The 26,518-nt window shown below is 51.3% G+C and overlaps 11 protein-coding genes across 11 annotated transcripts; 4 read left to right on the plus strand and 7 right to left on the minus strand.

Annotated features, from left to right (window-relative positions):
• Positions 1–69: 69 nt before the first annotated feature.
• On the minus strand, positions 70–1,302 carry STEHIDRAFT_133390 (MED6-domain-containing protein; the record flags this gene model as incomplete). Its single annotated transcript, XM_007307520.1, has 6 exons — positions 70–101; positions 155–662; positions 717–799; positions 863–954; positions 1,032–1,174; positions 1,231–1,302. The coding sequence occupies 6 exons, from the start codon at positions 1,300–1,302 to the stop codon at positions 70–72; spliced, it is 930 nt and encodes a 309-aa protein (XP_007307582.1).
• Positions 1,303–1,665: 363 nt separating this feature from the next.
• On the plus strand, positions 1,666–4,220 carry STEHIDRAFT_83617 (Nramp-domain-containing protein). The gene is made up of 10 exons (XM_007307521.1): positions 1,666–1,741; positions 1,871–1,901; positions 1,963–2,062; positions 2,123–2,159; positions 2,224–2,516; positions 2,576–2,602; positions 2,658–2,757; positions 2,813–3,256; positions 3,325–3,437; positions 3,504–4,220. Exons 3-10 carry the CDS (start codon positions 1,982–1,984, stop codon positions 4,107–4,109), a joined length of 1,701 nt encoding a protein of 566 aa, XP_007307583.1. The 5' UTR covers positions 1,666–1,741; positions 1,871–1,901; positions 1,963–1,981; the 3' UTR covers positions 4,110–4,220.
• Positions 4,221–4,329: 109 nt separating this feature from the next.
• On the minus strand, positions 4,330–7,299 carry STEHIDRAFT_101736 (catalase; the record flags this gene model as incomplete). The annotated part of the gene is made up of 11 exons (XM_007307522.1): positions 4,330–4,736; positions 4,812–5,102; positions 5,168–5,532; positions 5,588–5,745; positions 5,798–5,876; positions 5,929–6,190; positions 6,245–6,445; positions 6,504–6,720; positions 6,776–6,917; positions 6,973–7,089; positions 7,142–7,299. 11 exons carry the CDS (start codon positions 7,297–7,299, stop codon positions 4,483–4,485), a joined length of 2,244 nt encoding a protein of 747 aa, XP_007307584.1. The 3' UTR covers positions 4,330–4,482.
• A 676-nt stretch (positions 7,300–7,975) lies between these two features.
• STEHIDRAFT_123901 (uncharacterized protein) lies at positions 7,976–9,702 on the minus strand. The gene is made up of 3 exons (XM_007307523.1): positions 8,793–9,702; positions 8,410–8,737; positions 7,976–8,347 (listed from the first exon to the last, which is right to left on the minus strand). The coding sequence occupies exons 1-2, from the start codon at positions 9,607–9,609 to the stop codon at positions 8,451–8,453; spliced, it is 1,104 nt and encodes a 367-aa protein (XP_007307585.1). The 5' UTR covers positions 9,610–9,702; the 3' UTR covers positions 7,976–8,347; positions 8,410–8,450.
• A 2,376-nt stretch (positions 9,703–12,078) lies between these two features.
• Positions 12,079–15,078, minus strand: STEHIDRAFT_83623 (MCM-domain-containing protein). The gene is made up of 12 exons (XM_007307524.1): positions 14,929–15,078; positions 14,750–14,876; positions 14,113–14,694; positions 13,847–14,060; positions 13,643–13,788; positions 13,503–13,586; positions 13,214–13,450; positions 13,069–13,152; positions 12,888–13,012; positions 12,692–12,820; positions 12,281–12,620; positions 12,079–12,218 (listed from the first exon to the last, which is right to left on the minus strand). Exons 1-12 carry the CDS (start codon positions 15,072–15,074, stop codon positions 12,189–12,191), a joined length of 2,244 nt encoding a protein of 747 aa, XP_007307586.1. The 5' UTR covers positions 15,075–15,078; the 3' UTR covers positions 12,079–12,188.
• Positions 15,079–15,463: 385 nt separating this feature from the next.
• On the plus strand, positions 15,464–17,113 carry STEHIDRAFT_148997 (COP9 signalosome subunit 6). Its single transcript, XM_007307525.1, has 9 exons — positions 15,464–15,544; positions 15,597–15,673; positions 15,724–15,846; positions 15,907–15,995; positions 16,073–16,313; positions 16,395–16,487; positions 16,552–16,652; positions 16,717–16,785; positions 16,857–17,113. Exons 1-9 carry the CDS (start codon positions 15,471–15,473, stop codon positions 16,986–16,988), a joined length of 999 nt encoding a protein of 332 aa, XP_007307587.1. The 5' UTR covers positions 15,464–15,470; the 3' UTR covers positions 16,989–17,113.
• On the minus strand, positions 17,112–19,032 carry STEHIDRAFT_123904 (uncharacterized protein). The gene is made up of 8 exons (XM_007307526.1): positions 18,624–19,032; positions 18,275–18,567; positions 17,984–18,202; positions 17,877–17,924; positions 17,531–17,812; positions 17,445–17,475; positions 17,321–17,378; positions 17,112–17,260 (listed from the first exon to the last, which is right to left on the minus strand). The coding sequence occupies exons 1-8, from the start codon at positions 18,947–18,949 to the stop codon at positions 17,228–17,230; spliced, it is 1,290 nt and encodes a 429-aa protein (XP_007307588.1). The 5' UTR covers positions 18,950–19,032; the 3' UTR covers positions 17,112–17,227.
• A 187-nt stretch (positions 19,033–19,219) lies between these two features.
• On the plus strand, positions 19,220–20,207 carry STEHIDRAFT_101745 (uncharacterized protein). Its single transcript, XM_007307527.1, has 6 exons — positions 19,220–19,333; positions 19,399–19,422; positions 19,479–19,502; positions 19,559–19,781; positions 19,840–19,900; positions 19,956–20,207. The coding sequence occupies exons 1-6, from the start codon at positions 19,231–19,233 to the stop codon at positions 20,127–20,129; spliced, it is 609 nt and encodes a 202-aa protein (XP_007307589.1). The 5' UTR covers positions 19,220–19,230; the 3' UTR covers positions 20,130–20,207.
• On the minus strand, positions 20,206–21,256 carry STEHIDRAFT_170755 (L domain-like protein; the record flags this gene model as incomplete). The annotated part of the gene is made up of 4 exons (XM_007307528.1): positions 20,206–20,605; positions 20,687–21,022; positions 21,088–21,128; positions 21,178–21,256. The coding sequence occupies 4 exons, from the start codon at positions 21,254–21,256 to the stop codon at positions 20,321–20,323; spliced, it is 741 nt and encodes a 246-aa protein (XP_007307590.1). The 3' UTR covers positions 20,206–20,320.
• Positions 21,257–21,389: 133 nt separating this feature from the next.
• On the plus strand, positions 21,390–24,505 carry STEHIDRAFT_149001 (uncharacterized protein; the record flags this gene model as incomplete). Its single annotated transcript, XM_007307529.1, has 15 exons — positions 21,390–21,418; positions 21,471–21,571; positions 21,626–21,709; positions 21,765–22,039; positions 22,102–22,127; positions 22,184–22,235; positions 22,284–22,317; positions 22,381–22,679; positions 22,738–22,866; positions 22,926–23,044; positions 23,118–23,329; positions 23,394–23,560; positions 23,622–23,720; positions 23,775–23,841; positions 23,926–24,505. The coding sequence occupies 15 exons, from the start codon at positions 21,390–21,392 to the stop codon at positions 24,219–24,221; spliced, it is 1,989 nt and encodes a 662-aa protein (XP_007307591.1). The 3' UTR covers positions 24,222–24,505.
• A 149-nt stretch (positions 24,506–24,654) lies between these two features.
• On the minus strand, positions 24,655–26,396 carry STEHIDRAFT_141230 (uncharacterized protein). Its single transcript, XM_007307530.1, has 5 exons — positions 25,404–26,396; positions 25,208–25,294; positions 25,117–25,136; positions 24,941–25,052; positions 24,655–24,862 (listed from the first exon to the last, which is right to left on the minus strand). The coding sequence occupies exons 1-5, from the start codon at positions 26,352–26,354 to the stop codon at positions 24,791–24,793; spliced, it is 1,242 nt and encodes a 413-aa protein (XP_007307592.1). The 5' UTR covers positions 26,355–26,396; the 3' UTR covers positions 24,655–24,790.
• Between the last annotated feature and the right edge of the window lie 122 nt (positions 26,397–26,518).

The following is a 26,518-nucleotide window of genomic DNA, read 5'->3' on the forward strand; positions in this document are numbered from 1 at the left end:
CAGTCGTGCAATGAGCTGTGGGCTGCAGATATAAATATGAAGTACGCCCGAAAAAGGATACCTCTGGGTTCAGGGGTTTGCTGGGGCAGGAATAGACATCCCTGAACATCGGCATCAGCAACAAATATACCCGCTTACGAGGGAAATAACTCACGTTTCTTTTTCTTCTTCCCTGCACCTTGAGGAGCTCTCACAACGGGTATCTCCGCAGGTGCAGCGGTACTGATGGATGCCTGAGGAGTTCCTACCGAAGTCGGAAGTGCCGAAGGCAAGCTCGAAGACGCTGACATGGGCTCGTCAGTTGCCGTCTGTTCAGCAGCGGACTGTTCCATCTGCAATGCGAAGGTCTTATGGGAGTGCACTGCTGTTGTGCGCATTGCGTTGAGCAACAGTGACATGTTCTGCTGTTTGTTGCTAGCGGAGGCGGCTACGGCTGCCTTCTCTTTGTCGAGTGTGGTTTGGGTGCTGCCGGCCTGTGGTTGAGGTTCGCTGGACTGGACAGGCTGAGAACCAGCGGGTGTGGCCGCCTCGTCTACACGCCGCTTTTTGCTGGTCTCTTCGGGCATCATGACCGGCCACGCAAAGCCAGTGCGAGGAGTATAGTCTGGCCTATATTTGCGCAAGATATCGAGGGAGGTTTGCATCGAATAGAGGGACGTGAGCTGCGGTGGCGAATCAGCGCGTGCGAGCAGACCATAGATCAGGTAGCCACTCACCAAACGGTTCGAGAACACGGTGTAGATGTCTGGAGAGTGATAAATTCGATTGTTCGTGACGAAGTAGACCGCAAGGATGCGAACTTATTGTAGTACCTTCCGTCAGAACCTATCGTAACGAGCAGCATCGTGACGATTTGACCTACCATCATCAGGGGAAAGACGCTCCCTTTTATGGATTATAAACAGGGTCGGAGGCTGAGCGTGGACAACTGTGAACTCGATGCCAGTGAAGCGCCTAGAGACGACGACCGCCACAACGGTAAGGGCCACAGTTGGATGAAATGAGATTATTAGTGAGTCAATTGCACCCACTTGAGCTCTTCCGCCTCGTTCACGATTGGCTTGCCAGTATGAACCGTCTGCATGCGCAGCACTTGATTATTACTCTGTTTGTCGTAAAACATGGAGGTGGAGAAGTAGTCGAAAACATTCTCGGATGTGAGAGGGCCATTCGCCTGTGTGTAATGTTCATATGTAGATAAGATGCCTTGACAAAAAAAAAACTATTTACCTGAATCCACTCGTGCCATATGAAGAAACGATGGCTATGGTCATCCGCTGGATGGAGATCGTTGAGGTCCATGTTGAAAGTACCGATGAGGCGGTTTCGGAAATGCGCGAGCCGCGCTGACACTGACACTGTGTTGATGCGCCGCAGCGGCGCCAAGGGACCGGCTGTGTGGCAGGCGTGAAGGTTCGTCTCACGAGCGTTGGGCTGAGAACCTCTGAGAACGCTCGTCACCGTCTAGCTCACCAAATACATACATTCGCTCCGTCCATCTACCGCAATGCTGGGCTCTCCCTCGCTTCCTTATGTGCACAAAAAAATCTCCCCCGAGCTTTACCCCATGCCACTCTCGTCGTCTAGGCCTCTAGCATGTCAGAACCACTCGCGGCTCAGCCAGCCTTTGCAGACCGTACCCCACCACCAACGGTAATAAACAACTCAGGATCTATTGCTCGCCGCATCCATTATGGATTCCAGAAGTCACTTCACCATCTGAAGAGCCACTTTGGTAAGCGTGTATGGTCTTCGAAATGTCTAGACTATCATTCCTTCTAACCTCTCATGTCGCAGGTGTCGGTGAGTTCTTACCTTGTACCGTTTGAATATGAAAACATCATATGTTAAAATCTTCATCGGGTCGTAGGGATTGTCTGTGCCGTGGCATACTTTGATCCGTGAGTATGCTTGGCGAGCGATCTCTCATCCCGAGGCTTTCAAACTGATGGCCGCAAACAGTGGCAACTGGAGCGTCGATATGCAGGCTGGATCCACATTTGGATACCGACCCATGCTCTTTGTCATCCTGATGGCTAGTTTGGGTGCCGTTGTATTCCAGGTGCGAAAAGACGCATCGAGCTGTTCTTCTTCCAAATAGCTAAATTTGCATACCGGACAGACCATGGCTTGTCGATTGGGGGTCGTAACAGGTCTAGGTATGAGCGCAATACCGCCGAACTTTTACTGCTGGAATATTCACATCGCACTGTACCCTCTCAGATTTGGCCGCACACTGCCGTTTACTTCTCCACAATCGCCCGAAACACCGCCGCTTGTGGCGATATCTAGCCTTGTACCCACTCTATGTCCTCTGCGAGCTTGCCATCATCAGCACCGATCTGGCGGAATTGTTAGGCTCGGCGATTGGAATAAATCTGTTAATACCCTCACTCCCTCTCTGGGCTGCCGTGCTCCTCACAGCAAGCGATGTTCTAATCTTTCTGGTTATCGGCGACCCGACTCGAGGTAGAGGCAAGCCTGTCAGAGTCTTCGAGTTGACCGTGACTATACTAGTTGAGTCGTGTGCATAGTAGACCTTTGTTATGAGACTGCTCTCATACTCTTTCTTTAGGTCTTCGTGGTCTTCGTTGCTTTCGTTGTATGTAAAGCTGCCATATTATTTCTGACAGGTGCTCATGTGGTAATCCGAATAGGTCCTGCTCGCCAAGGTGGACGCGAATTGGGCCCATGTATTCCTCGGCTTTGTGCCTTCTACAAAGCTTTTCGAGACAAAACCGGACGCTCTCTATACCGGTAAGTCATCCCCAAATACTGGTTGCTCACTCGACTCACATATAATTTGCATCAGCGGTCGGAATCCTTGGGGCAACCGTCATGCCTCACGCTATTTTCCTTGGTTCATTCCTCGCCACCCACGACAGAGTCGGAGCCCGCGCCCCGCCGATCCCAGTCCCCGTCAGCACCGACGTCGAGCCAAAGATGAACATTATCAAACGCACCCGCTCCTATCTAGCTAGTCTCTTCGAAGTCTCGCGTGCCGACCGCATCGCCGCTGACCGCGAACATCGGAACCATTTCGCCCACCCCGAAAACAACAGCGTTCACTTCATACAGGCGCACCTTTCGCACGGTGTCGCTGACATCGTCATCAGCTTGCTCGGGGTTGCGGTGCCCATCAACTCTGCGATTTTGATCATTGCGGCGACGGTATTCTTCTCCGGGAATCCGCAGGATGCAGACTCGGCGGGCCTTTTCGAGGCGCACGATATCATCCAAAATAATATAGGAAAATGTTCGTCCTTTCTCTTCCCCTTCTTCGTCTATAGCTAACAACATCTTTATCCCTTAATATTTCTATAGTCGCTGGTGTTCTTTTTGCCGTTGCGCTCCTCTCCGCCGGTCAGACCGCTAGTATCACAGCCACGCTAGCTGGGCAGATCGTCTCCGAAGGCTTCATCGAATGGAGAATATCCGTAAGTCATCCTTTTCCCCAATAGTCATATCGTGATCATGAAGCTAACAACAGCCTACCAACTCAGCCTTTCCTCCGTCGTCTCGTAACCCGTACCATCGGTCTCATCCCCGCCATGGCAGTGGCCATCGGCGTAGGCCGCGACGGTATCAACGTTCTCCTCGTCGGCTCTCAGGTCGTGCTCGCCATCGTCCTTCCCTTCATCGTCACCCCTCTCGTCTGGCTCACGTCATCATCTGCCGTCATGTCCGTGACGAAGCCTTCTCCGCCTTCGCCACGACCTTCCGTCCGGGAGATCCTGATGGAGAACGAAGAGCCCACGACACCGATGACGGAAGTCAATGTGCTACCGTCGACAGGAATGGAGTCCAACGTTGAATACGGTGCCGTGCGCGAGATACTCGTAACGCCACCTCCACAGATGATGGACTCAAAAGAGGAGGTCAGCCACATCGAGAATGAGAAACAGGAGCATGAGGGTGAACGGGAACAAGATGTTGTCAACGTCGTTGATGGAGGTCTTAAAGAAGGACCTGACTGTCCGAGCGAGCTCATTGTGGACTACAGCAATGGGTGGTTCATGAAGTGGCTGGGTTATTGTATATGCGTGATAGTGTTGGCGGCGAACGCGTACACTTTTGTGGTCTTGGGACTGGGTGGAGCGGACGTTTGATATGTGTACGATACGTTTGAAGACGGGGATGCGCAGTATCTTTATTTTAGACGTGGAGGGCCTGCATGTATGATAGCTATTCGAGACCAACTTGGTCTTCTTGGACTCGAGTAACAACAGTAGAAGAATCGCGGGGTGGTAACCATTTCGTCCGAGTGGCAAACTGATGGTAGGTGAACCCTCTCGTAAGTCGCTATAGCAGCTAGCGTGTGCAACATGCGTTCGTCGTGAAGAGAAAGTTGGATGCAAGAACACGCGAGATATTATACAAAGGGCGGAGATTATCAAACAATAAGCTAACAAAATGTACACTGCATATACTGGTACAACTATAGTATAACGGCTGCGACTGCTTCACTGATTATCTCCTCAATTAATACGCAACCATGTCAGTCAGACCGTCCAATTCTCGTTGGAAGTTCTTGTGCTGAGAGATGGCGAAGGCAAAATTGGCGGCGAAGCCCTTCTCTCCGGGCGCGATTTTGATAGCGTCGCTAGCGCCCGACTTCGCGCTGTAAGAACCAGCGGTAACGACACCGTATGACTCGACCACACCATCGCTCTTGAGATCGGTCTGGAGCTCGACAGCGCCAGGGAGACGAACAGCATCACGGAGGAAGGTCACGGCTACGAACAAAGGTAAGGTCAGAATAATGATGGCACGACGAACCTCGAAAGAAGAGGACAGGAAGAAAGGCTCACCCTCGCCAACGGCACCGATAGCCTTGCAGTGGCCAAATGCCTCCAGCACCCAGTGGATCGTGCGGCCATTCTTCGCAAGGGTCGCGACGTGCTCGCCAGAGGGGATGTAAAGGGCGTCGAACAACGTCGAACGCTGGCCCTCGAAGTGGTGGTCGGCGCCAATGCCGTTACCAGGCTTATGCTCCACACCAGCGGGGTAAATCTCGCCACGGCGGGGACCGATGATGAAGCAGTTGGCCTTCGCGCTGGCGAACGCAGCGCGCACAGCGGTGAATTCCGTCAAGTTGAAGCCTACGAACCATCGTAGAGCATCGTCAGCAAGTGGTCAGCGAGAGAGCCAAAGCCGGGAAACACACCATCAGCGATGAGGAATGCGATGCGGCGACTAGCGATGGTAGGCTTCTCCGGCTTATAGTACATCTGCGAGAGCGGGGCGCTCTTCTTGCCGTGGTTTTGTCTAGCAGGTTTGTCCGGAATGACGCCACCGACGTTGATCGCCACCTGCTTCGCGAGGTCGAAATCAATGTTGTTGAGGACCTTGGTGTATGACTCATATACAACTGGGTCGTCACAATGGTCCAGTTCGAAAGAGATGGCAGAGATTAAATGCTTCTTCTCGATCGGTGCGAGGGAGTTATAGAAGAGCTGAGCTTGGTTGAAGTGCTCCTGGAATTTAGCAGTTCGTACACGCTGCTTGATGCCTTCGACTTTGAGTGGGTGGCTGGCCGAATGATGGGTTAATAATGGATGGAGAACAGAACAATCGATTTACTCACGTGTGATAGCCACCTTTGCCATCTGCGGAAGGGGGGACCGGAGGAAAGACGTCCATGCGATTCGGGGAATAGTTGATTTGGCCAGGCGTGATACGGTGCCTTCTCTGCCCATCGCGCTGGTGATTCAACACTGGACAAACGGGACGATTGACGGGGAGCTGTGAAACACAGTAAGCATCAAGTGCCCGGTGATGAGGTTGGAAGACTGACCTCCTCCCAATTGATACCAAGGCGGCTAATTTGAGTGTCGAAGTACGAGAAGTTACGGCCTTGGAGAAGGGGATCGTCGCTGGGAAACACTTTTTAGTAAGAAATGAAGGGACACAAAGAAAACGGCAAACCTGAAGCCAATACCGGGGACGACATGGGAGGTGCAGAAAGCGACCTGCTCGACCTCCGGGAAATACTCTTGTGGGTTACGGTCCAGGACGAGCTCCCCAATCTCTTCGAGAGGCACAAGTTCTTCGGGCCACAACTTAGTGGCGTCCAGAATGTCGAACTCGAAGTCGTGTTCCTTCGACTGAGGGATAGTCTGAATACAGAACTTCCACTTAGCGGGACAACCGCTTTCGATGGCCTCGAAGAGATCCTTGCGGTGAAAGTCTGACAATAGAACATCAGAGACAGTATGAAAGGCACCAAGGGAAGGCAGCATACCGGGATCTTGACCGTTAATCTTGAGCGCCTCGTCCCAGGAAAGACTGTGTACGCCGAGTTCGGGAATGAGGTGGAATTTGACATAGTGAAGTTCACCGTCCATCTTATAGAGGGAGTACGTGTTCACACCGAAACCTTGCATCATACGGTACGAGCGAGGAACCCCACGATCTGACATCACCCACATTACCATGTGTGCGGCTGAGGCAGTAGAGTTAGACTCAACGACAGAAGGAGGCGAAGGGCGAACTTAGCCTACATTCTGGTTGAAGACCGACGAAATCCCAGAAGTTATTATGGGCACTCTGGCCTTGCGGCACCTCATTATGCGGCTCAGGCTTGACGGCATGGACGACGTCGGGGAACTTGATGGAGTCTTGAATGAAGAAGACTGGGATGTCGTTACCGACAAGATCCCAGTTACCTTCCTCCGTATAGAACTTGATGGCGAAGCCTCGAACGTCACGGACGGTGTCCTAGAGAAACAGTCTCAGCTATTAGTGCGCTGCAGTTGTCCAGACATATACTCACGGCGCTTCCCCGAGAGCCTTGAACAGTACTGAAGCGGATGAAAACAGGTGTTGTCCGCGAAGGGTCGGTGAGGACAGGAGCGGAGGTGTATTTGGAGGCACGATTATCGTGAACCTTGAAGTAACCAAACGCACCAGCACCACTACAAAATTACCTGAGTTATCGTACACGGCGAACAACAGTCGAGTGTCACATACCGTGCATGGACGACCCGTTCTGGGATGCGCTCGTGGTCGAAACGATGTATCTTCTCTCTTGCAATCTGGTCTTCGAGCAGCGCGGGCCCGACGTTGCTACCATTCGTCGCTCTCAACCTTTGGGACGGTCAGAAAAGCTGGCGTGTCGTGCGGGACTTGGAATACGTACCAGTTGTCGGTGTCGGAGACTTTCACGCCATGATCGGTGGTGAGGACATTCTGCGTGACCTTACTCGGGTCTACGACGTCACGCTGAAGGTCGGCGTGCTTCGCGGTATTCGTTGGGCCGCCAAAAGTAGATTTGATGGCTTCGGTGACGGAAGACATTGTGAGAGATAAGTGGAAAGGGAAAGAGGAAACAATGCTGACCGAAGAGTCATCCTAGCAGTTTATATAGGCCATTTTTCACCACGATAGACATGGAAAGGATCGACGTCAAGTAGGATCCTCATCGTCAATGAGCGCGTCATAGATTCACGATCGCGGTCAACTTGTTACTTCAGCCACGTGATCGCATTCCGCCAATCGCACGCCGCATATTCCTCGCCCAAGGCCTCGAGCTCTCCACCAACTCTCCACAGCGACTGTGAACAGTTTTCCCAGACTCCTAGCGATGCAGTCCTCAAGTTATCCAGAAAACAACAACAGTGGGCTTGAAGTCGGAGCGTCAACATTGAAACAAGCGCGGCTTGTGCAGATCAGCACAAGAGCAGCACAGTCAACAAAACAAGGGCTCACGCTAACTTCGAGCCTGGGGTCCAGTGGGGATCTTGACTAGCTTGACTGCTGAACTAGGAGAGGAACGGTCGACCCGAATCCGTGCGATGTTGAAGCTTTGGAGTTCAATATTCAGTGATGGAGGGGACGACGGACGAACGTGCAAGAAAATCAAACATATATCGGTCAAGTAATATAAATAAACACTACTTGTACGTGTTACAACGTTCGACAATTCAATTCTACTAGCTCGCATGAATCAACCGCGGAGCAAACAACCTCAGGAGCGCAAAGAGACATACAGAGACAGGAAAACAGAAGGGGAGGGAAGTCGCGATACTTTGGCGAAGAAAACACAGAACGAAGGAATCGAAGCAGTTCAACAAGGACAGTCGATAGGAGAAAAAAAAAGGAGTCTCGTGTTCAGAGAATAGAAATTAGAAAAGAAACTATGGATCAGACGCGGATGAATGAAGATCATAGATCATACAGTGGCGTCGAAGGAGGGTACAGCAAACGCGGAGGACAAGTGACAAAGTCCGCAAGCAAGAGCCATACCGTACCCAAACAGCAATGTCCAATATCCCACCACGATCCAGCGGAGCGACCGGGGAAGTGGGGCTTCCAGACAAAGTGGCCGGACGCGCAGCCAATTACTCTGAAAAGGCGGGGCTCGGTTTAGTAAAGGACGACTCTAGGTATTATGAAGGCTGAACTTACTGGCAACGAAGCTAAGAACAGAGTCTACAAGCCGTTATAGTTTACTTGGCGCAGTTGCAGGCCTTCTCCTTCCCGAACCAACTCTTTCCGCATCCGTCGCACCAGGCTCTCGCCGTCCTGTCGACGCCGATCGCTAGTTTCTGGTCATCGGCGGTGATGGAAGACACAGAACCACCTTGGTCGCGGTGGATGGCCGCACGGTGGCGCTGCAAGTCATGCTTGCGAGAGAAAGACCTGCCGCAGGAGCGGAAGGGGCAGATGTGGGGCTTGGGGCGGTCGGGGTTGTGAGTGTCCATGTGGGTCTTGAGATTGTACGCGCGAGCGAAGGCTGTAGAGTACGAGTGAACAAGAGCACATACAGGGAGAAGAAGACAAATTCATACCTCGGTTGCACTGAGGGCACTGATGCTTGCGACGAGACTGACCGAGCTCCAGTTCGGTGGCGTCCTGGACGGAAAGGACGGGAGGGATCGGCGGAACGGTCGGCAACTGGGGGGACACGTTGGTTGGGGAAACGGAGTGAGGCGAAGCGCTGTGCGAGCTAGAGATGTAGCCGGCAGTGGACCCGGAGACTGGGTACCTCAACGACGGGTGGCGGGAGTGTTGAGTGTGGGGATGGGCCTGGGTGTGGGAGTGGTGCATTGACCCTGGATTGTAGTCCGAATGGGCCTTAGGCGCATAGCGCACGGGAGGGGAGATCGGAGGAGAGGGGGGAAGGGCGCCGAAGGATGTCATATCTCCCGCGGGCTGATAGCGCCGTTGCTGTGGCACAGCACGGTCCATAGCGCCGTAGTCAGATCCGATGCGTACACCTGAAAAATCCATCTCGAGAGGATAGGACGAGTAACTCGACCCGGCGTAATTAGCGGGGGAGAGAGGGAAGTTGTAGAATGACTCGGACGCAGTCGAGAACCCGTCGTAAGCCGACTCGGAAGAGACGGTGATGGTGCTCAAAGGACCGGGCTCGTTCCTGAGGGTGGTGAAAGCGGGTGCAACCGACAAGAGTTGAAGGTCGGTCTCGTCGATATCAGCAAGATTCAAGTCGAGGTCGGACTCGAAGGTAGAAGCTGGGACGATGAGGTTGTCTTCGCCAGCCGAGTTCTGGAAGAAACTGAAGTCGAAGTTGTTCGGATTGTTCGAGTATTTCTGCTGGTCGGCGTACAAGTCGAACGCCTGAAAGTTGTGTTGTTCTGTGGACATGTTGGCTGAAGTGGGGTGGGGTCTGTTTAAGTACGAAGAGATGGAGTGAAGCGGGGGGTGGTGGCGAAAGGAAAGAGACGAGGGAAAGATCGCAACGGCTGCTGCGGAGTGCTGTCACGCCTTTTGCGGTCACATTCCTTTTCCCGCCTCTTGTTTGTCCGTGTTTACCCAAAGGCGATGCCTGAATCCGATCGATGCCGCCTTCGACCATGCGTCCATTTCAAGTACACCGGCCTAGAACCGGAGCAGCTACACCCGCCTGAAAATAGAGGTCTGTCCAAACATTTTGCGCGATTTTCTCTCAATTTCCTGGGGCTCAGAGCACATATCATTACAAGTTCTCGCGCCCATGATAATCAACGCCGTTTGGCATGCTCCCCTTCAAGTCGGCTGCCGCACTTCGGGCGGGTGTTCCTTACCGTTTTGTGGGTGTCTATGGACTTGTTGTGGACTTGGATCCCCGTGGAGTACACACTGGATTCGTCTTGCCCTTCATCTTCTCAACTCGCCAATGTATGATCGCTCACACGAGCAAAGCTTCATAGCTGCAGATAACTCTCCAACCACTTGTGGGCCGCACTCAGAGGGGTTTGTCTTGCAGCTGGTCGCTTCGTTTCTGGACCTGTTGGTTCTCGTGCTTCTCAGAAGACTGACCTGCCTACCTGACTGTCGTATTCCTGCCATTTTTCATCCTGCCGTACCATATTCTGATGGCACGCTCCCAAGTATGATCCTGCTCATATACAGACAAGGCTCTGAACTAAACAAGGTCGAGTCGCGCGTATAATCAAGTTCGCCCTAGCTTTCCTGAGGCCTGAGGAGGGAACGGAGCGTATCGATTCGCTAATATCCCCATCAACCTACCATTCCTCACGGCTCAACCGTTTGGTGTCTTTACTGACAAAGCACCGCTCTCGGATTTCTGCTAAAACGTCCTCGGTCATCACTTCCTGTACGCTCTGACCTGACGGGGAGTCAGCACGCATATGCAAGCTCGACGTACTCCACTTCTGGTGCCTTTTCCTCCTTCACGATCACAGCGATCTGACATGCTCCCTTGTGTCTGGTCAACATCCGCTGCTTCTAGCTCCTTACGACTGACCTTGGCCGTCCAAGAATAGGATTAACTCAGGTTTCTGCTCAATCTCGCCTACCTGCTGCGATCGTGTAGTAGGCCCTTTATTGAGTTATTGCCGTGTATGTCTTACCCTCTGCAAGTGATTACTTCGATCCGGATCACGCTTTCTGCGTCTACGAGCCTCACATTTAAAGCAGTTCAACCGCACCTTTCCTGGCTGGTAGTAGCTCATGGTCGCTCCGACAGTATAATGACCGTTCTCGTTCATACACGCTTCAAAGTACCGATTTTGCCCGAGCCACGAAAGTTCAAGTTCAAGCACCCCTATATTTTCCACAGGGGTTTCCTGGAATAGCGCAGGCACAAAGAGCACGCAGTCCACTCGGATATATGTACGCTCATGTTTATTTTTATCCCTGGCTTCACTGACGTCCCATATCTCAGGTTAAGTGTCAACATTGCTGTTGAATAACTCGCCTTACTCGCTTCAAGAGTCTCCGCAGCAAGTAAGTCCTTCGGGATTACCAGCGACGTCAGCATATAGAAAGAAACGCTCGCGGTTTGATGGATAGGCCTTATCAAAATGCCTTCCGCAGTCCTTTGTTGACCCGAGTATGTTCAACCTTGTTCTTACTCGGCCCAAACGCATATGGAATGGTGATCACGCAGCACTATTACGTGGACTATCCGCAGTCGTACACAATGGGATATCAGGCTTCCGTATGTACGCGATGCCGCTAGCGTCAAAGCAACTTGAATATCCTGTTCGGTATGTTGGCTGTGTAGACCGTCATTCGTGGCTGAAAAAGACGCACAGAAAATTCCCGTTGACTGTACACGCTTGACACGATCCCGGCATTCAAGTTACTTTGGCCTTCGGCTTGCGTTCTGTCAGGTCATATAGCTGCAAGAACAGACCCGGACAGGAAGGGGCAGCACTGCCTTCGAGCTAGCTGCTTGTATGACGAGTTATCTGGAGAATCAACGGCCTTTGTAATGTTGCCACGTACTCGTCCTTATGCTGAGTTGCCGAGTATTGTGCACTGAATTCTCGTATCTCACGCCGGGCTGTTTGTAGGAACTCGTGTTCAACTAAAGTCGGCCTTACGGTTCCGCAAGCGCTGCGGCGACTAGAACTTGAAGAAGAGTCAGACAGTCCTGTATGTAACAGGTTCCTCGCATTCTTTTAGTTCAGATGGTGCGGCACCGTGACTGTTATGATAGGTAGTCGATTGTATGTCCCACTCGACTCCCAACTTTTCGTAGGGAGATATCGCTACGTGAAGTGACGAACGAGCACTCGAGAGAGGTCCATGAGCCACATCCGACACCCGAAAGTTAAGATACCTGCTATATGTCGTATGGCCCAGGCCTAGTATGTACCAACGTGTCGAGGTCCAAACGCAAGGATACATTTCATTGCATACAATAACTTACACACAGCATATCAAAACAACCAGAGACAAAGAAAGATAGCGAAAGGAAAGCTATTACCAAGGGATCAGACCCCAATCCTATGCACTTGTTTTTTCTGTGGCGAGAAGGGTTCGTTAGCATCTTCACGAGCCAGAAGCGAACAGACAACGGACGGACCTGATTCGAAAACCTGATAATATCCCTCTTCTCCAACAAGAACAGGGTCCTCTCCAGTGCATGGCTCGAGTAACCACTTGTGTTGACGAATTCCTTCACCAAACTCTGATAGCTTGTATGCCACCCGACAGGCAAGCGCCTCTTGAGCTCCTTCTCCATCTGTACCATCTCGTGGTTCAGCTCTCCGCGGGAGAGGCCGTCGACATTTCCGGCTGAGACAGCGTTCATAGTGGAGAATTTGAAGAGCCGGATGGATTCTTCGACGTGATGGTTGAGCACGACAGGTGAGAGGGTCAACTTCGCGAGGGACTCGGATATACGAATGATAGCCTCGAGTTGACTGAGAAAAAAGGCGGATATGAGTGAGTACGGGCAGGCCACCATTCAGCCAAGAGTCGGCAAACTACATACCGGATAGTGATAGGGATAGAACTCCGCTCGTCATTATCCCGCTCGACCTGTTGCACTTCCTTCCGTAGCGCGACGAAGTGACTACTGAGCAGTTCTTGAGCTTCCGGCGAAAGTCGTGGCGCGCATTTCCTGCGACACCCGAATTGAAGCCAAGTCAGCGATCCAATCGGAGTAGATATACATCGTATATGCCCACATCTTGCAGTACGAGATGAAGCGCTTCATTTTGTCGATATCAATCTCGCCGACCGCGTCACCATTTTCATCGGCACTCTGGTTCGGACGATTCATATGGATGTTCATGACATGCTTCGCGATCGTCTAGAGGTTGATAGAACGTTAGTCAAAGTCAGATGAATCACGGGCATCACATTTACCCTGTCTCGCGTTTCGTCATGCTCGTCCTTGATGATAAATATCATATCGAATCGTGATAGGATGGTCGTTTGAAAGTCGATGTTCTGAGGACGGTGATCACAACGTTTAGAGAGTAGCTGTACCTAGAGGCAGCAACAAACGTACCTCTCCTGGACTTCTTCCTTCGTCGTACCTGCCCCACACCGGATTGGCGGCAGCGAGCACACTTGTCCGTGAGTTGAGGATAGTCGTGATACCAGCCTTGGCTATCGAGATCGTCTGCTGCTCCATGGCCTCGTGAATGGCCACACGATCTTCGTCTCTCATCTTGTCGAACTCGTCAATGCACACGACACCGGTGTCTGCAAGCACCATTGCGCCGCCCTCGAGATAGAACTCTCGCTGTATTTGGTGATTAGTTGGATTAACAATATTTAGAAGTATCGATACTTACAGATGTAGGATCGCGTTGAACCGACGCAGTCAGGCCAGCGGCACTAGATCCTTTTCCTGATGTATAGACAGCAATAGGCGCAACCTTGTGGACTGTGTGGTAAGTTATTGATGTTTAGCGTTATTATAGGTGACTCCCACCTTTTCCACAAATTTGAGTAACTGAGACTTTGCGGTACCAGGATCACCCAGTAGGAGAACATTAATATCTCCTCTGAGGCGCATCCCATCTGGAAGGATCTTCTTCGAGCCACCGAATAGAAGACATGTGATGGCTTTCTTGATGTCTGGTGGACAATTACACTCAGCTCAATCTCGAAGACGCGAAGATAGAAAGAGACCTACCCAAGCTTCCAAAGATACTAGGTGCTACACTTTTCGCAAAACGCTCATAGAACCCTTCGCTTCGGGCCATCTCTCCGAACTCTTCTTCCTCCTCGGGCGTGTATTGGACTCCGAACGGGTTCGTGCTGCCCGAACCGCTGGATGACGGGGACAGGAGGTCAAGGTGTACCAATCGGAGGTAGGGAGTACGAAGCGCAGATGCGCTGGCTTGTTTCTAAAACCACACTCAGTGTCTGTAGGCCGTAGAAAGACACAACTTGGCTCACATTCTTAGCAGACTGGAACGTCGAATATATACCAGTCGCGATTATCCGAGAGCCAGGGACAACCTGACCAGTGAGATAGCGATCTGCTGAGAGGAGGATATGCCTTGGCAACTCTCCAACGGGGACCATATCGGGTGCTTCCTGCAGCTTCAATACCTGATGGTCGGAGAACTGGGACCTGGAATGAATAATAAGATACGGGTCCATCGGGCAATCCTTCTTCTGTCCCTCTGGCTCAGGAGCGTCGCAAACACGAGGAAGACCCCTGTCAGACCCACCACCAACTCCACCAAGACCTCCACCAGGGTATACTACCTTCGTCGAACGACAGGCTCGACATTGAAGATGAAGTCTTGTGGCGCGTGAGGAGAGAACGGATGCTGAGATGACGATGCCGGGTATACGAACGAGTTTGTTCATGGTGTCTGCAGTAAGCTCGCGGAACTGGAGAAGGCTGAGACCTGATTTGACAGAGACTTGTAGTTTGGGAAGCGATTGAATAGCAGCATCAGCTTGCTCGTCTGCACCACCAGCAAGCGGGAATAGGATTGCTCGCGAGGCTTTAGTAGCAGCGTTCTCGAACTGATATGGATTAAGTAAGGCCTGACGACGCGGTGCAGTATCAGAGAAGACTGACCAGTGGAAGAATATCTGCTGGACGATCCTGTATAGTATGTGCCAGCTCATCGTTGTAGAGGCTGAGGTGACGGAGGTCAACCTCGAGTTGGTATTGCTTCAAGAGCAGATTTGCCCGAAGCTTGTCGCTGCTCCATTGTCAGAGTAAGGTTCGCATAACCGACGCGTTGACATGCGCACCGATAGATGAATTCGCCCCCGACACGATACTGCAATAGGAATTCCAGTAAGAGTTTCTCAATACCCGCCGGAGAGTCTGGTGCTGGTGAAGCAAAGTGATCATGTACTGCCACTGAGAAGACACGGTCTGCGTCGAAGCCAGACATGATGCCAAGTGTTGTGTGTAGGAGAGTATAAGGAGGAGTGCGCGAAAGGGACCCAGTAGCAAATGAGAGGCGACGCGCCGCGATTTAGGGCAGGCTCTAGCGCGACCTACGATCACGTGGATCCTCAGAGTGGCGCTTTGGATGTTCGAATTTTGTATCAAAACCTCCATCCTCCTCACCTTCTTGCAGAGATGCACAATGAATTTTAAATTTATGTTGAATCGCAAATCACAGCTGATATTCAGTGTATTGTCCGGTTATACTCAGATCTAGTAGATAGAGGTCCACGCCACACTGGCATGCGGTTAATTCCGTCTAAGGGTGGCGTAACGCGCGTCCAAACGCGCACATTACGATTGCTTCCCCTCACCGTACGCATCTCGGATTATTCACAATATGAGCAGCATGGAAACAGACGAAGTCTCTGTTGTACTACCGCCGAGCACTCTATCGGGTCTATCTCTTTCTCTGTGCGTGGTTCTAAACCATCTCTACTCACACCCTCTGATTTACGTCCGACAGCCATCCACTCCCTATCCTGAATATATCAGAGCATCTCACACGACTAAGACTTCAACAGAAGATCAGCGTTCCTTTCGGTACCGTCCCTCTCTTTACTTGCTCGTATCTACTGCTGACGATGCTGTAGTTTTGGGTGCATTGCTTGGCACACAGAATGGTCGTGAAGTGGACATCGTCAACACATTCGAACTCGCTGTGCAGGAGGGAGAAAAGCTTGATCATGTCTTCTTTAACTCGAGGAGGGATCAATGTACGCTTATTACGACTGTTACAGTTGCCTTACCAAAGTCAACTTATTCGCCTTTTGTAGACAAACAGGTCTTTCCTTCGCTCGAATTTATAGGGTGGTACTCCGTGGCGTCTGTGCCAACTGCTCGTCACATCGCACTCCATGAACAAGTGCGTCGTTTCCACTTTCACTTCTTTCTTCTGTTTTACATCCATTCTTATCAATATTTTCCGACAACTATATCTAGTTCACAATCTACAGCTCCACGCCGCTCCTTCTTCTCCTCCAACCTTCCTCCATCGGCATCAGTGGTTCCTCAGACAGTACATCCCAGCATCTTCCCCTCAAGGCATATGAACCTACAATCGAAATAAAGGACAGGTCATCGCGGTCGGTCTTCATCGAAGCTCCATTCAGCGTCGAGACTGGTGAGGCGGAGCGGATCGCGGTGGATTGGACGGCACGAGGAGGAGAGGGAGGCACGAGCCGTGAGTAACGTCAAGCACTACCTCCTCCGCCCTTCCACGAGTGCTAAATGTTGCATGTTACGACCAAATCCGTCTGAGAAGTGGAATCGCATCTGAATACCCAGAGAGCAGCAGTGAAGATGTTGCACGATCGTATCGTGATTCTGGTGCAATATGTGAAAGATGTCATGGCCGGTACGCTTGTCTTACTCCATCCTCTCAGTTTACCCATCTTATTCGGACACGGGTCCCTGAATAGGCCAAGCTCCGAAGGACCACGCTACTCTCCGCTCCCTCTCCGCTCTCATTGCCTCCCTCCCCGCAAGCGAGAACAAAGGATTCCGAGAGGAGTTTGACACTGTAAGATCCCATAACACACATATCCTACACCTTTTCTCACCCGTCATATTCGTGATGACCCCAGGAATACGAGGACGTGCAATTAACCGCCTACCTCTCAACATTGACCAAGTCCGCCAACGCCCTCAACGACGTAAGCACCCTCTTCACAATCCGAATCTCAATCTTCGTGAGATCTGATATAATTCCCTCCGCGCCACATAGCTCGTCGACAAGCATATCGTCATGACCGCAACCAACCGCGAGGACCCACGCATGGGCGGACCTGGACCACGACGACGAGGAATGCAGTCCAGCCGGATGGGCACGCTAGGCGACTGGGATCGCTTGCACTGATACATCTGTGCTATTGTCATTGACATCAACCTGTTGTTCACTAATCTGTGTTTCCTGCTCTGTATTGTCATCTTGTTGCAATTGTCCGTTATGATTCAAAAGCAATTGTACAGTACGGTATTCTGGCGCTCGTTTGGAGGTACGGTGAAAACTGGAAGCCACGAACAGAAGGGAAAGTTTGGTTATACAAGGTAGCAAGCCGAGGCATACTTCAACATATTCATGTGATAGATATATTCTCATTCTGTGCCTCTCGTAGGGACGCAGAAGTGCTGAGATAGCAAAAACCGTCAGTTCACACCTGGTGCAGATATGGATTGGGTGTCACGTACATTGAGCCGGGAAGCGTGCACATGCCTGTGAGTCTGAGTGCGGCAGTTATAGCCATACCTGGGGCGAAAAGAAGAAAAAAGTTTGAATTCATGACAGGGAAGGCAAAGCCGTGTATCGACTTACCAGCAGTCTTGCTGCTGTAACGGAAGACCATCTGCATAATGATGTGAGATTACTAGAAGATGCGGAGAGGAGAAAAAGACACTGACGTTCTTGTTTATAACGCAACCACCAGCTCCTAAGGTTCAACTTGATGAATGTCTTCACACAATTGGTGCACAACCAAGCCTCTGGTCTCCATTCATCGTCGTCGTCGTCTCCTTCATCGCGCACGGCGTCAAACATCTTGCGGAGCATATCCGCGTAGTCGAAGTACGTTACTCTCACGACCTTGTAGATTTCTGGCATTTCGATAACGTTGCTTCTCAAGCGACCCTCGAGTAGATCTATGAGGTCACTGGGCAGAATAATCCCAGAGAGAAGATCCCAGTCTGGAGAAGCCAGACAATCAGTCTTTCTCTGGATCCTAAAACGATGGGGTATAGAGTTACGCACTTTTCTCGTTCCATAAATCTTCCAGCCCATCGTTGTGACAGTGCGAGCCTGAGTGTCATTTGATCAGTCAGCCTCATAGAGTTGAGTTGCAGTCAAGACAGGCATACAGGCATGCTTTGTGGCGTCCCATTCTTCCAGGATGGCCTTCGCGCAAGGCTCAGCTGTGTCCAGTTCCATGATGTCTAGCGGGACTTCAAGCAGATCTTTGGCTAGAAAACTGCTTGTAGCCCACAGGTCCTGCTCAAAAATCCCAAGATCACGGCCACTCTCGATACATCTCCAGATGATATCGGGAGTCGAGGTCGATAGGAATTTGGAGGAATTAGCTACGGGGTTGATGATGGCGCTATTTTGTGAGCAAAAGCCGTAAGCCCTGCGTGGTGAAGAGGAGTACGTACGAGATGTCCATATCAATGGGTTCTTATTGACCCATAACCAGTGGTTGATCTCCATCATGAAACGACATACGGCGGCAAACTCGCGCTCTTGAACAGAGTCGCCGATCACATCGATAAATTTCCTTGACTTGTGTAGCATCTCTTCGATCTCTTCGTCCTCTGAGCTATCATTGGTTTCGTCCCAGTCTTCCCCAAAGATGGCTTGGTACGACCATAGGCGATAGAGGGCGCGTTGGAAGCGAAGGGACTCGGAAGCGGACAATGCGCTGGTGGCGGACTCTCGATCCTTATATCTTTTCGCCAGTTAGACATCTGCGAGGGGATACAGATGAGAGCTGAGAAAACAAACCTTCTACTGAACAGTGCCTCAAAAGACGCAACAATATTTGCGCGATCCAATAGCTGCGTACCCTGCACTCGGCAGGAAGGGTAGTCCTTGATGTTGGCTTCTTCATAAAACTCCACAGTCCGGTCCCACTGGATGTTCGACAGAGCCATAGCTTGCTTCGCGCTCGGCCCTGCTATATTGAAAGTAACAGAGGCCTTGATGGAGGTCGGACGTATCTTGAAGACATTGTATATGCTCTTCGAGACCAAGATGGTGGCACACAGAGTATCGAAATCGGGAAGAGAGGTCAGAATTCGGTCGATAAGGTCGAGTGGCAACTGATCCATTTTGTTGCGGCCTCCCAGTAGGTTGAGACGATATATAAAGGGGGCAACAGAGTCAGGCTGAGCGTTCTTCGCGAACGGAGCCGTCGTAGTTCGGGACAAGACACACAGGAGTCATCATGCGACGCGACCCGTCTCCCGCGTCATTGACATCACGTGGCCGTGTCTCCGAATGGTTACGTTCATCTAGAGACCAGAACTTCCGGCCTTGATGGTATAAGTACATGGTCAAGCGGCCGCACCGTCTCACCCACGGCAACGCTTCTTCACTTACCACCAGCACGATGACTTCGTCCCAGGTAGAGACCATAAACTTCTCGAGCATTTTACAACTTTTATCCCTCAAAGGGACGTATTTTCTGGTGTATGCCTTCATCTTTGGCATGTGTGAGTTTGTCTCTACGATCCATCAACTTACTGGTCAAAAGAAAGCTTATCAGCATAAATAACAGCGATCTGGGTAACGTTTTTTGGAGGTTGGCAGTTTCAAAAGTCATGTTTGAAATCTTTCGTCGACTAACATTTATGGCAGGCGTCATCGCCTACCGGGCTTTGCGTGAGCGTCATACGGGTCTGAAGTTCTTGTTCGACCTGAATTGACTTCTACTCGAGCACGACAGATGTTCGGTACCCTTCAACACAAGACCTTTCCGATCTACTTCAATATCAGCATCGCCGCTGCAACCTTTCTCTTGGGCACTTGGACCGTCTCTCATTCGGTGCTTGACAACCTCACCAAGCCATACTTCGCCGACGTGGCACAAGCGTATACCTTGGCCACTGTCATCCTCTTCCAGGGAACCAACACGGGGGTGGTTGGGCCGATGACAAGCAGGTATATGACACATCGTCCCTGCTCCATCTGTGCGACATAACTCATCGACCATGTCTAGGCTCATGTTTAAGCGCCACAAACTTGAGAAAGAAGAAGGCAAACCTTACACCGACCCTTCAGTACGCAAAGCATTCTTCATGTCTAGAGATCAAAGCTGATATCTTCTGGTCAAAGTCATCGCCGGAGATGAAGGCACTGAGCAAACAGTTCGGTGCTCTGCACGGCATCAGTTCACTTCTGAACCTCGGTGTGGTCTTCGCGCTCGGATTCCACGGCCTGTGGATAGCCAACAATGGCGTCGGAGAACTCAGTCTCGGCCTGGACAAGTACTTCACCAAGTACACTTGATTTGATGATAAGCGTCCACGGAGAGGGCATGATGAATAGTGTAGGGTTTCTTCGATTGTGTATGGGTGTAACTTTCGCGGAAATGAATCTGTGTCTTTCATCATTATCGGTCACGCGAGTGCGCTTGCATACAGATTGAGCGAGTATCAACCATTGAGCACAAGAATACAAGAAAAATTCAGAATACACAGCTATGCCCCGACAGACTCCATGCTTGGCAAGAAACCCTCCTTCAAACTCCTCTCCAGCTTCCTGATTTCCTCAATCGAGCTGGCCTTCGCGATGGCCTCCTTCACCTTGTCCGCCTCTTCTTTCGACATCAGACGACCTGCTTTCCCGGGCACGGCAACTGGACGTGGCTCATCAGTCGATACGACATGTTTTGAGGTCTGCGTGGCGGAGGTGGATATTGAAGTCGCTAGTGCGTTCATCAGGCCGTCCGCGGTGAGGAAAAGCTTCTTGGAGGCTTCTCGTTCCTATTATTTCCGTCGCGAACCCCAGAACCATCCGTTGAGTGCTCTGCAATGGTGTGGTCGAGAGTTTTGCGAGCCACGCACCTTGTCACGGATTCTCTGGAAGTCCAAAACTCTCAGCGCTGGTAATCTCCAGGCAAGCCATTCGCGATACCATTTCTTTTCTTGCACTGGGTTCCCCATCAAACTCAGGTACTTGAGTCCCTTGACCTCCCGCAACGGCTCCAAGTCGCCCAACTCCGTGATATTGTTGTTCGTAAGAACGAGTGTTGTGAGATGTGGGACGGAAAGGTGGATAGATGGGGAAATTGAGGATATTCGGTTGTTGGCAAGAAGGAGTGTATGTAGTCGTTTGAGCAGCGGCAGGTTTCCAAGCGCGACGATCGAATTATCTGTGAGGTCTATGGCATCATGTTGGTCCTGTTGAAAATGTAAACATGCTTCGATTGAGAACAACTCGAAGGAGTAAGAGAGAAGATATTCACCCTGGTCACGCCAAGATTTTCGATGGCAGGGATTTTATAGCCTGTGAGCCGGTTTGTGAGCGCCGCGATGAGATATATGATCGAACTGACCTCGCAAGTCGAGCTGACGCTCTTTGAGCGCATTGAGCGACGAGGGGGCCTGCGCGATGAGCTCAGGTGTGAGCTTCATGACCGTTTGGAAGAGCGAGGGTGAGTGGCGAGCAAGTCGAACCGAATGCGCCTAGAACACGCGCGTCAACGCGATTGGACTTGCACTGCGGCCTGCGTCCAGTTTACGCATGTCTGCCTTCACTCCAACCACCATGAAGCCCCTCCACCAACGTCTGAATCTGTGAGCTCTGATAAATTTTATCGCGGAGATTGGCATTGACGAGTTTACGCAGCTATCTGAATGACGAGGAGTCGTACATCTTTGCGCCTACGGAACCGGTTGGAGCACCACCATTGTTCATATACCGAAGCTCTGGTGATCTCGTACTCGAGGGTAGTCTACTGTGCTCACCTATTCACCCATGAAATTGACATTCGAAATGTGCAGCACCTAGAACGCAGATACCAGTCACCGCCAAACGCTATGGCAAGACAGTATACGGAATATTCGGTCTCATAACACTATCTATCAGTGCGCCACGCTCCGCTCTCCTCATGCACGAGCTATAACTCATCCTACCGCTTAGCCGAATATATCATTGTCATTACTGGTAGGGAACAACGAGGAGAGCTTTTTGGACACCCTGTATACCGCGCCTCTGAGTTCGACATTCTGCCGTTGGACCCAACCGTATCTGTGTCAAGTCCACCGCATCCCGTCGAGGCCCACCTACTTGCACTAGTCCGCTCGCATCTCAACAGTGGTGTCTTCCTGTTCAGTTACGGCTACGACGTGACAAGGAGGCTACAGGCGCAGTGGGTTGCTCAAGAGCAGGACCAAGGTAGAGCGTTCTGGGAGTCGGTACGTTTCATGATCTTCATTCATATTGATACCACTTCCATGGTTAACATACATTTTGTTAGGCTGATGACAGGTTTTTCTGGAACAAGTGAGCGGCTGTTATTTGCCTTGCTTATATGAGCAACTAGCCGAACGGGTTCGCAGATACCTCCAATCACGCTTCATGGACTTTACTATCTCAAATCCCCAAAATGACGTGAGTAGCCCCTGCTCTACGTTTTGACGTATCTGACGACTCTTATAGCTGAGCCCATACATCCTCCCAGTGGTCTATGGCTGTGGGTTGCCCAAACGGTATCATTCTTCCATCTGATCTCCGCTAACATCCCTCGCCTCTGCAGCCTTCGACATCCGACGAACTACCCTTGCAGGACGCAGTCTTCAAGTTGGTCTCATCTCTCGCCGGTCAAGATTCCGCGCTGGAACACGCTACTTCCGTCGTGGCGTGGACCACGACGGCCACGTCGCTAATTTCAACGAGACGGAGCAGATCGTGCTCATTGGGTCAAGGGGTGATCCAGAGGAAATCGCTACGAGGCTTAGCTTTGTCCAAATTCGGGGCAGTGTGCCCGTATTTTGGGCGGAGGTGAACACGTTGAGGTATAAGCCGGATTTGCAGGTCATGGACATTCAAGACGGTGTGAGTAAACTTGAGCTTTCAGGTGAGAGTATGGCTAACGATTGACGTCCTTGTTAAGGTCGATGCTGTCCGTAGGCATTTGCAGGAGCAGGTTGCTTTGTACGGAGAACAGACTCTCGTCAACCTTGTGGACCAGAAGGGCCACGAGAAGCCCGTGAAGGAAGCCTACGAGCGTTATGTTGCTGAGGTGAGTTCCTGGCCGTCTTTTTCGATCCAGCAGGCCTGCGGACTAAGACTCTCGCCTAGGCCAACGTTCCGGGAGTCAGATACCAATACTTTGACTTCCACAACGAATGCAAACACATGCGCTGGGATCGTATAAGCCTGCTCCTCGACAGCATCCAGGAAGACCTTCTCCGAGACGGGTAAGGCTTCGATCCTTCCTACCCTTTTGCATGCAAGAAACCTTAACGATGTTTATTCTCTCATCCGCTCTAGATACTTCCGCGTAGATGCAGGAAGTCCGGATCCTATCAAGTGGCAGCTTGGCACGGTGAGGACGAACTGCATGGATAACCTCGACCGCACAAACGTCGGACAGGCTGCTATCGCAAAATGGACGCTCAACCTGCAGCTAAAGACCGTTGGAATCCTGCTCGAGAACGACTCGGTGGATAACCACGAGGAGTTGAACACGCATCTGCGAGAAAGTAAGCTAATCGATTGGTTTCCATCCTGAAAGTCGCGCGTTACTGACACGTCGCACAATCACAGTGTGGTCTGAGCATGCAGATCTCATTTCCAAAGCTTACGCCGGTACGGGCGCGCTGAAGACTGACTTTACGCGCACGGGGAAGAGGACGCGTGCTGGGGCCTTCGATGACTTCAAGAAGTCTGCCCTCCGCTACCTGAAGAACAACTTCTTCGACGGTGCTCGACAGGTACGCATTGCTTGATCATCGGGATCTATGCTTTTCTCGCTCATCCGTATGCATCGTCTAGGATGCCTACGATATTATCACGGGTACTTGGGTCCCAAGGAAAGGCCCCTCATCCGCATTGTTCCTGATACACGACAAACGGCCTCTCATCATCCGCGCTGTAGGTCCTTCTTTTTTACTCATCACATCAAAAGATCTGACTGGCTGCTCGTAGGCTCCCTACGTCCTGTCGTTCTCCTCGTTCATGATCGTGGCCGGCCTCACACTGCCACGCACCTCCGGTCCGTCTTCCACCTTGTTTTGCCTTTCCTCATCTCCGCTTGCTAATTTAGAAACCTCGCCGTCCTTGCCAATGAATAAAACAGACTATTCCCTCTTTTACTACTTCCTCTTCTGGGCCTTCATTTTCACCGTCTCCCTCACCTTCATATTTATTTACGGCATCGATTACGTCGCGTGGCCACGACTCATCCCGCCCACCGATGTTATTCACTACGATGGGCCTGGATACAGGTCGGCCAACAAGGGTAAGGGCTTCGGGCTGAACGTTGGCAGGCTGAAGGAAGGAGCGGGCGCGAAGTGGTTGGCGAAGCCTGGGATGAGGAGAGGAGATAGGTTGATGGAGGAGATTGAGTTGGGGACTAAGAAGAGGATGGACTAGGATGCCTCCAGGAGGTTTGTCCACGATTGGTGTGATTGTCCTTCGCCCTTGTTCTTGTTTTATTGGTGCTAGTGACCGTTGAATTGCCGCTGTCGCCGACCTAGTTATTATCGTATGCGCCCGGCCCTGCCCGGCCTCTACCCGTTTCGTAGTCTTCTATGATGTGTTTTTATAGACTTCGTCTTTCTTCTCATGCTTTGGACGTCTCTACTTCTCATACGATTACATTGTTTCCGGACTTTACGCTCTCTGCAATCCGCTTCCAGTTCTATTATAATGACCTCTCCTAAGTTTTTTTTGTGACGCGTGGACGGCCGAAGATGATGCGAAATGTGCACCTTGAAGGGACGGCTCGGTGTCACTCGCCAGTGTGGCGGGGGACAAGAAAACGTTACGGAGGACAAGCTAGCGATGGTATTTCAGGGTATAACAAGTAGATTTCACACATGCGCATGTGCAGAACAGAGCAGCTTCAAACCGACAATACGTTGTGTACAAATGAACAAACAGAAACTTAAACACTCCTCTTTCTCTAACCTTTGGAAACTGGGATACACCAGTCAAACTTCTCACTGGCAGGTCGGGTCATTGAGCTCCCATATGCCTACTGTTCGAAGTGGAGTACTACTAGCGCCTTGGGGCTGTATACGTCGAAGTAAGTGCTGTTCGCATCAGAATTCACCTTCTGTAAGCTACAGAGTGGCCGAAGTGGCACTTACCTGCTGTACGCAGCCACTGGTAAAGCCTAGGTCTTTCTCTCCGAGGGTCGTACGGCACATCTTGTACCAATCATCACCTGGTCGGTGACCTAAAAGCGGTGCTTTGTAGACCTGGAGCGAAATGAAGATTATGAACATCAGAGCAAATAAAAGAGGAGACAGGAAAGACTCGTACGTGGGTACCCCCGAAACAGCCCTAGGGGATTCGGATATGTCAGTGATCACGGCACCCAGTCACATTGGGCAATAAGCAGCACAATGGCGTACGTTGTCCTGAAGTGTTCCCCAAGTCGAGCTACACCCTGTCTCCTTGGGATCGGTGACCGTCCAATACGCCATGATCATCCCCATGCCCTGTACCATGCATAGTCATTAATTTGGTCAGAATTATTCAGGAGTAAGCAACGTAAGGAGATGCAAGGATCATAGAGCCCGTAAGGACGAACAAGAATGAATTACGGACCTGATCCACACACCGGTGTGGCGATTTGAATTTCTGGCCACGGATCGTCGTCTCTGTACTCATACAAGCCTCCAACCAACGATTGTCCCCCGGAAGTCGAATATTCCACAACCTTGCCTGGTACTCCCTCGTATTGAAGGCTCTGCAATGAGTGTCTTTCAGAATGGGTTCCTCGAAGTAAGGGAGATATTTCGCCCTCTCCTTCTCCCACCCCTTCCGCTCCGCCTTCCACTGCTGTCGCTCCTTCGCCCATTGTTCCTTAGCGCGTTTCGCCTCCGAATCCCGTTCCCATTGATCTCTTACCGACTTTTCCCTAGCACGCTTGTCCTGTGCCTCTCGCTCTCGTCGTTCTCTCTCCCACTTTTCCTTCACGCGTTCGTTCTCCGCTGCTAGTTTCTGCCTTTCTCTCTCCCACCCTTCCCTCACATTCTGGTGGGCCAATTTCTCCTTATCCCAGTCTGATCTCCCTTGAGTTCGATTAGCCGTTCGCTCCAGCTCCCACCGTTCTCTTTCCCTCTCATGCTTCATCTCCTCTGCACTCCAATCTAGTCTAGCTTGAGATTCGCTGGCTGCTCGTTCCTGCTCCCATCGCATCGTAACACTCTCGAGCTCCATCTCCTTTACACGCCGATCCAGTTTCGCCTGGTTCTCGTTGGCTGCTCGTTCCTGCTCCCACCGCCTCATATCATTCTCGTACTCCATCTTCTTTTCACGCCAAAGCCCTCGCAAACCGGATTGTTCAAGCTCGCAGCTATTGTCGTAGGAGTAGTATTGGAATAGGAGTATAGAGAAGAGGACGACGGCGATGACAGTAGAAATATTGTGTGTGGTAAGTCCTTGGGAGAACCACGAGGAGAAGGGACTAGCAGGATATCGACGAGCCGTGGGCACAGATTTCGGTGTCGCGTCATAGTGCGAAGACCCATTCGAGTCTGTCCGATAAACGACCATGGTAGAAGTTGACTGTCAAGAGTCGAGGATCACCTCGAATCAACTACCAACCAACGAACCTATATACTTAAGCGCCGACGCCACGGGAATTACGTCGTTCGAGTTCTGGTCGGCGCTCAAATTTGAATGTCAGCGAATTTGCGTGGCGCTATATGCAGTGGCAA

Source organism: Stereum hirsutum (genome assembly GCF_000264905.1).
Source record: "Stereum hirsutum FP-91666 SS1 unplaced genomic scaffold STEHIscaffold_13, whole genome shotgun sequence".
NCBI lineage: Eukaryota > Fungi > Basidiomycota > Agaricomycetes > Russulales > Stereaceae > Stereum > Stereum hirsutum.

Bases quoted from the DNA above. Each gene is read 5' to 3' on its own strand.
- STEHIDRAFT_148997 (XM_007307525.1), top strand. From the start codon at position 15,471: ATGAGCAGCATGGAAACAGACGAAGTCTCTGTTGTACTACCGCCGAGC. The intron at 15,996-16,072 runs GTGCGTCGTTTC...AACTATATCTAG, and splicing joins ACATCGCACTCCATGAACAA to TTCACAATCTACAGCTCCAC. The intron at 16,653-16,716 runs GTAAGATCCCAT...TGATGACCCCAG, and splicing joins TCCGAGAGGAGTTTGACACT to GAATACGAGGACGTGCAATT.
- STEHIDRAFT_123901 (XM_007307523.1), bottom strand. From the start codon at position 9,609: ATGTCCACAGAACAACACAACTTTCAGGCGTTCGACTTGTACGCCGAC. The intron at 8,738-8,792 runs GTATGAATTTGT...CGTACTCTACAG, and splicing joins GTGCCCTCAGTGCAACCGAG to CCTTCGCTCGCGCGTACAAT.
- STEHIDRAFT_123904 (XM_007307526.1), bottom strand. From the start codon at position 18,949: ATGGATCAGTTGCCACTCGACCTTATCGACCGAATTCTGACCTCTCTT. The intron at 18,568-18,623 runs GTTTGTTTTCTC...ACTGGCGAAAAG, and splicing joins GAGGCACTGTTCAGTAGAAG to ATATAAGGATCGAGAGTCCG. The intron at 17,925-17,983 runs GTATGCCTGTCT...AATGACACTCAG, and splicing joins GGACGCCACAAAGCATGCCT to GCTCGCACTGTCACAACGAT.
- STEHIDRAFT_83623 (XM_007307524.1), bottom strand. From the start codon at position 15,074: ATGTCTGGCTTCGACGCAGACCGTGTCTTCTCAGTGGCAGTACATGAT. The intron at 13,789-13,846 runs GTAGGTCTCTTT...ATTGTCCACCAG, and splicing joins TAGTATCTTTGGAAGCTTGG to ACATCAAGAAAGCCATCACA. The intron at 12,821-12,887 runs GTGGGCATATAC...CGGGTGTCGCAG, and splicing joins TTCATCTCGTACTGCAAGAT to GAAATGCGCGCCACGACTTT.
- STEHIDRAFT_83617 (XM_007307521.1), top strand. From the start codon at position 1,982: ATGCAGGCTGGATCCACATTTGGATACCGACCCATGCTCTTTGTCATC. The intron at 2,160-2,223 runs GTATGAGCGCAA...GTACCCTCTCAG, and splicing joins GGGGGTCGTAACAGGTCTAG to ATTTGGCCGCACACTGCCGT. The intron at 2,517-2,575 runs GTTGAGTCGTGT...CTCTTTCTTTAG, and splicing joins AGTTGACCGTGACTATACTA to GTCTTCGTGGTCTTCGTTGC.
- STEHIDRAFT_101745 (XM_007307527.1), top strand. From the start codon at position 19,231: ATGACTTCGTCCCAGGTAGAGACCATAAACTTCTCGAGCATTTTACAA. The intron at 19,423-19,478 runs GTTGGCAGTTTC...CATTTATGGCAG, and splicing joins CTGGGTAACGTTTTTTGGAG to GCGTCATCGCCTACCGGGCT. The intron at 19,901-19,955 runs GTACGCAAAGCA...TTCTGGTCAAAG, and splicing joins AACCTTACACCGACCCTTCA to TCATCGCCGGAGATGAAGGC.
- STEHIDRAFT_141230 (XM_007307530.1), bottom strand. From the start codon at position 26,354: ATGGTCGTTTATCGGACAGACTCGAATGGGTCTTCGCACTATGACGCG. The intron at 25,053-25,116 runs CGTACGAGTCTT...CATTTCGCTCCA, and splicing joins GGCTGTTTCGGGGGTACCCA to GGTCTACAAAGCACCGCTTT. The intron at 24,863-24,940 runs GTAAGTGCCACT...CGACGTATACAG, and splicing joins CCAGTGGCTGCGTACAGCAG to CCCCAAGGCGCTAGTAGTAC.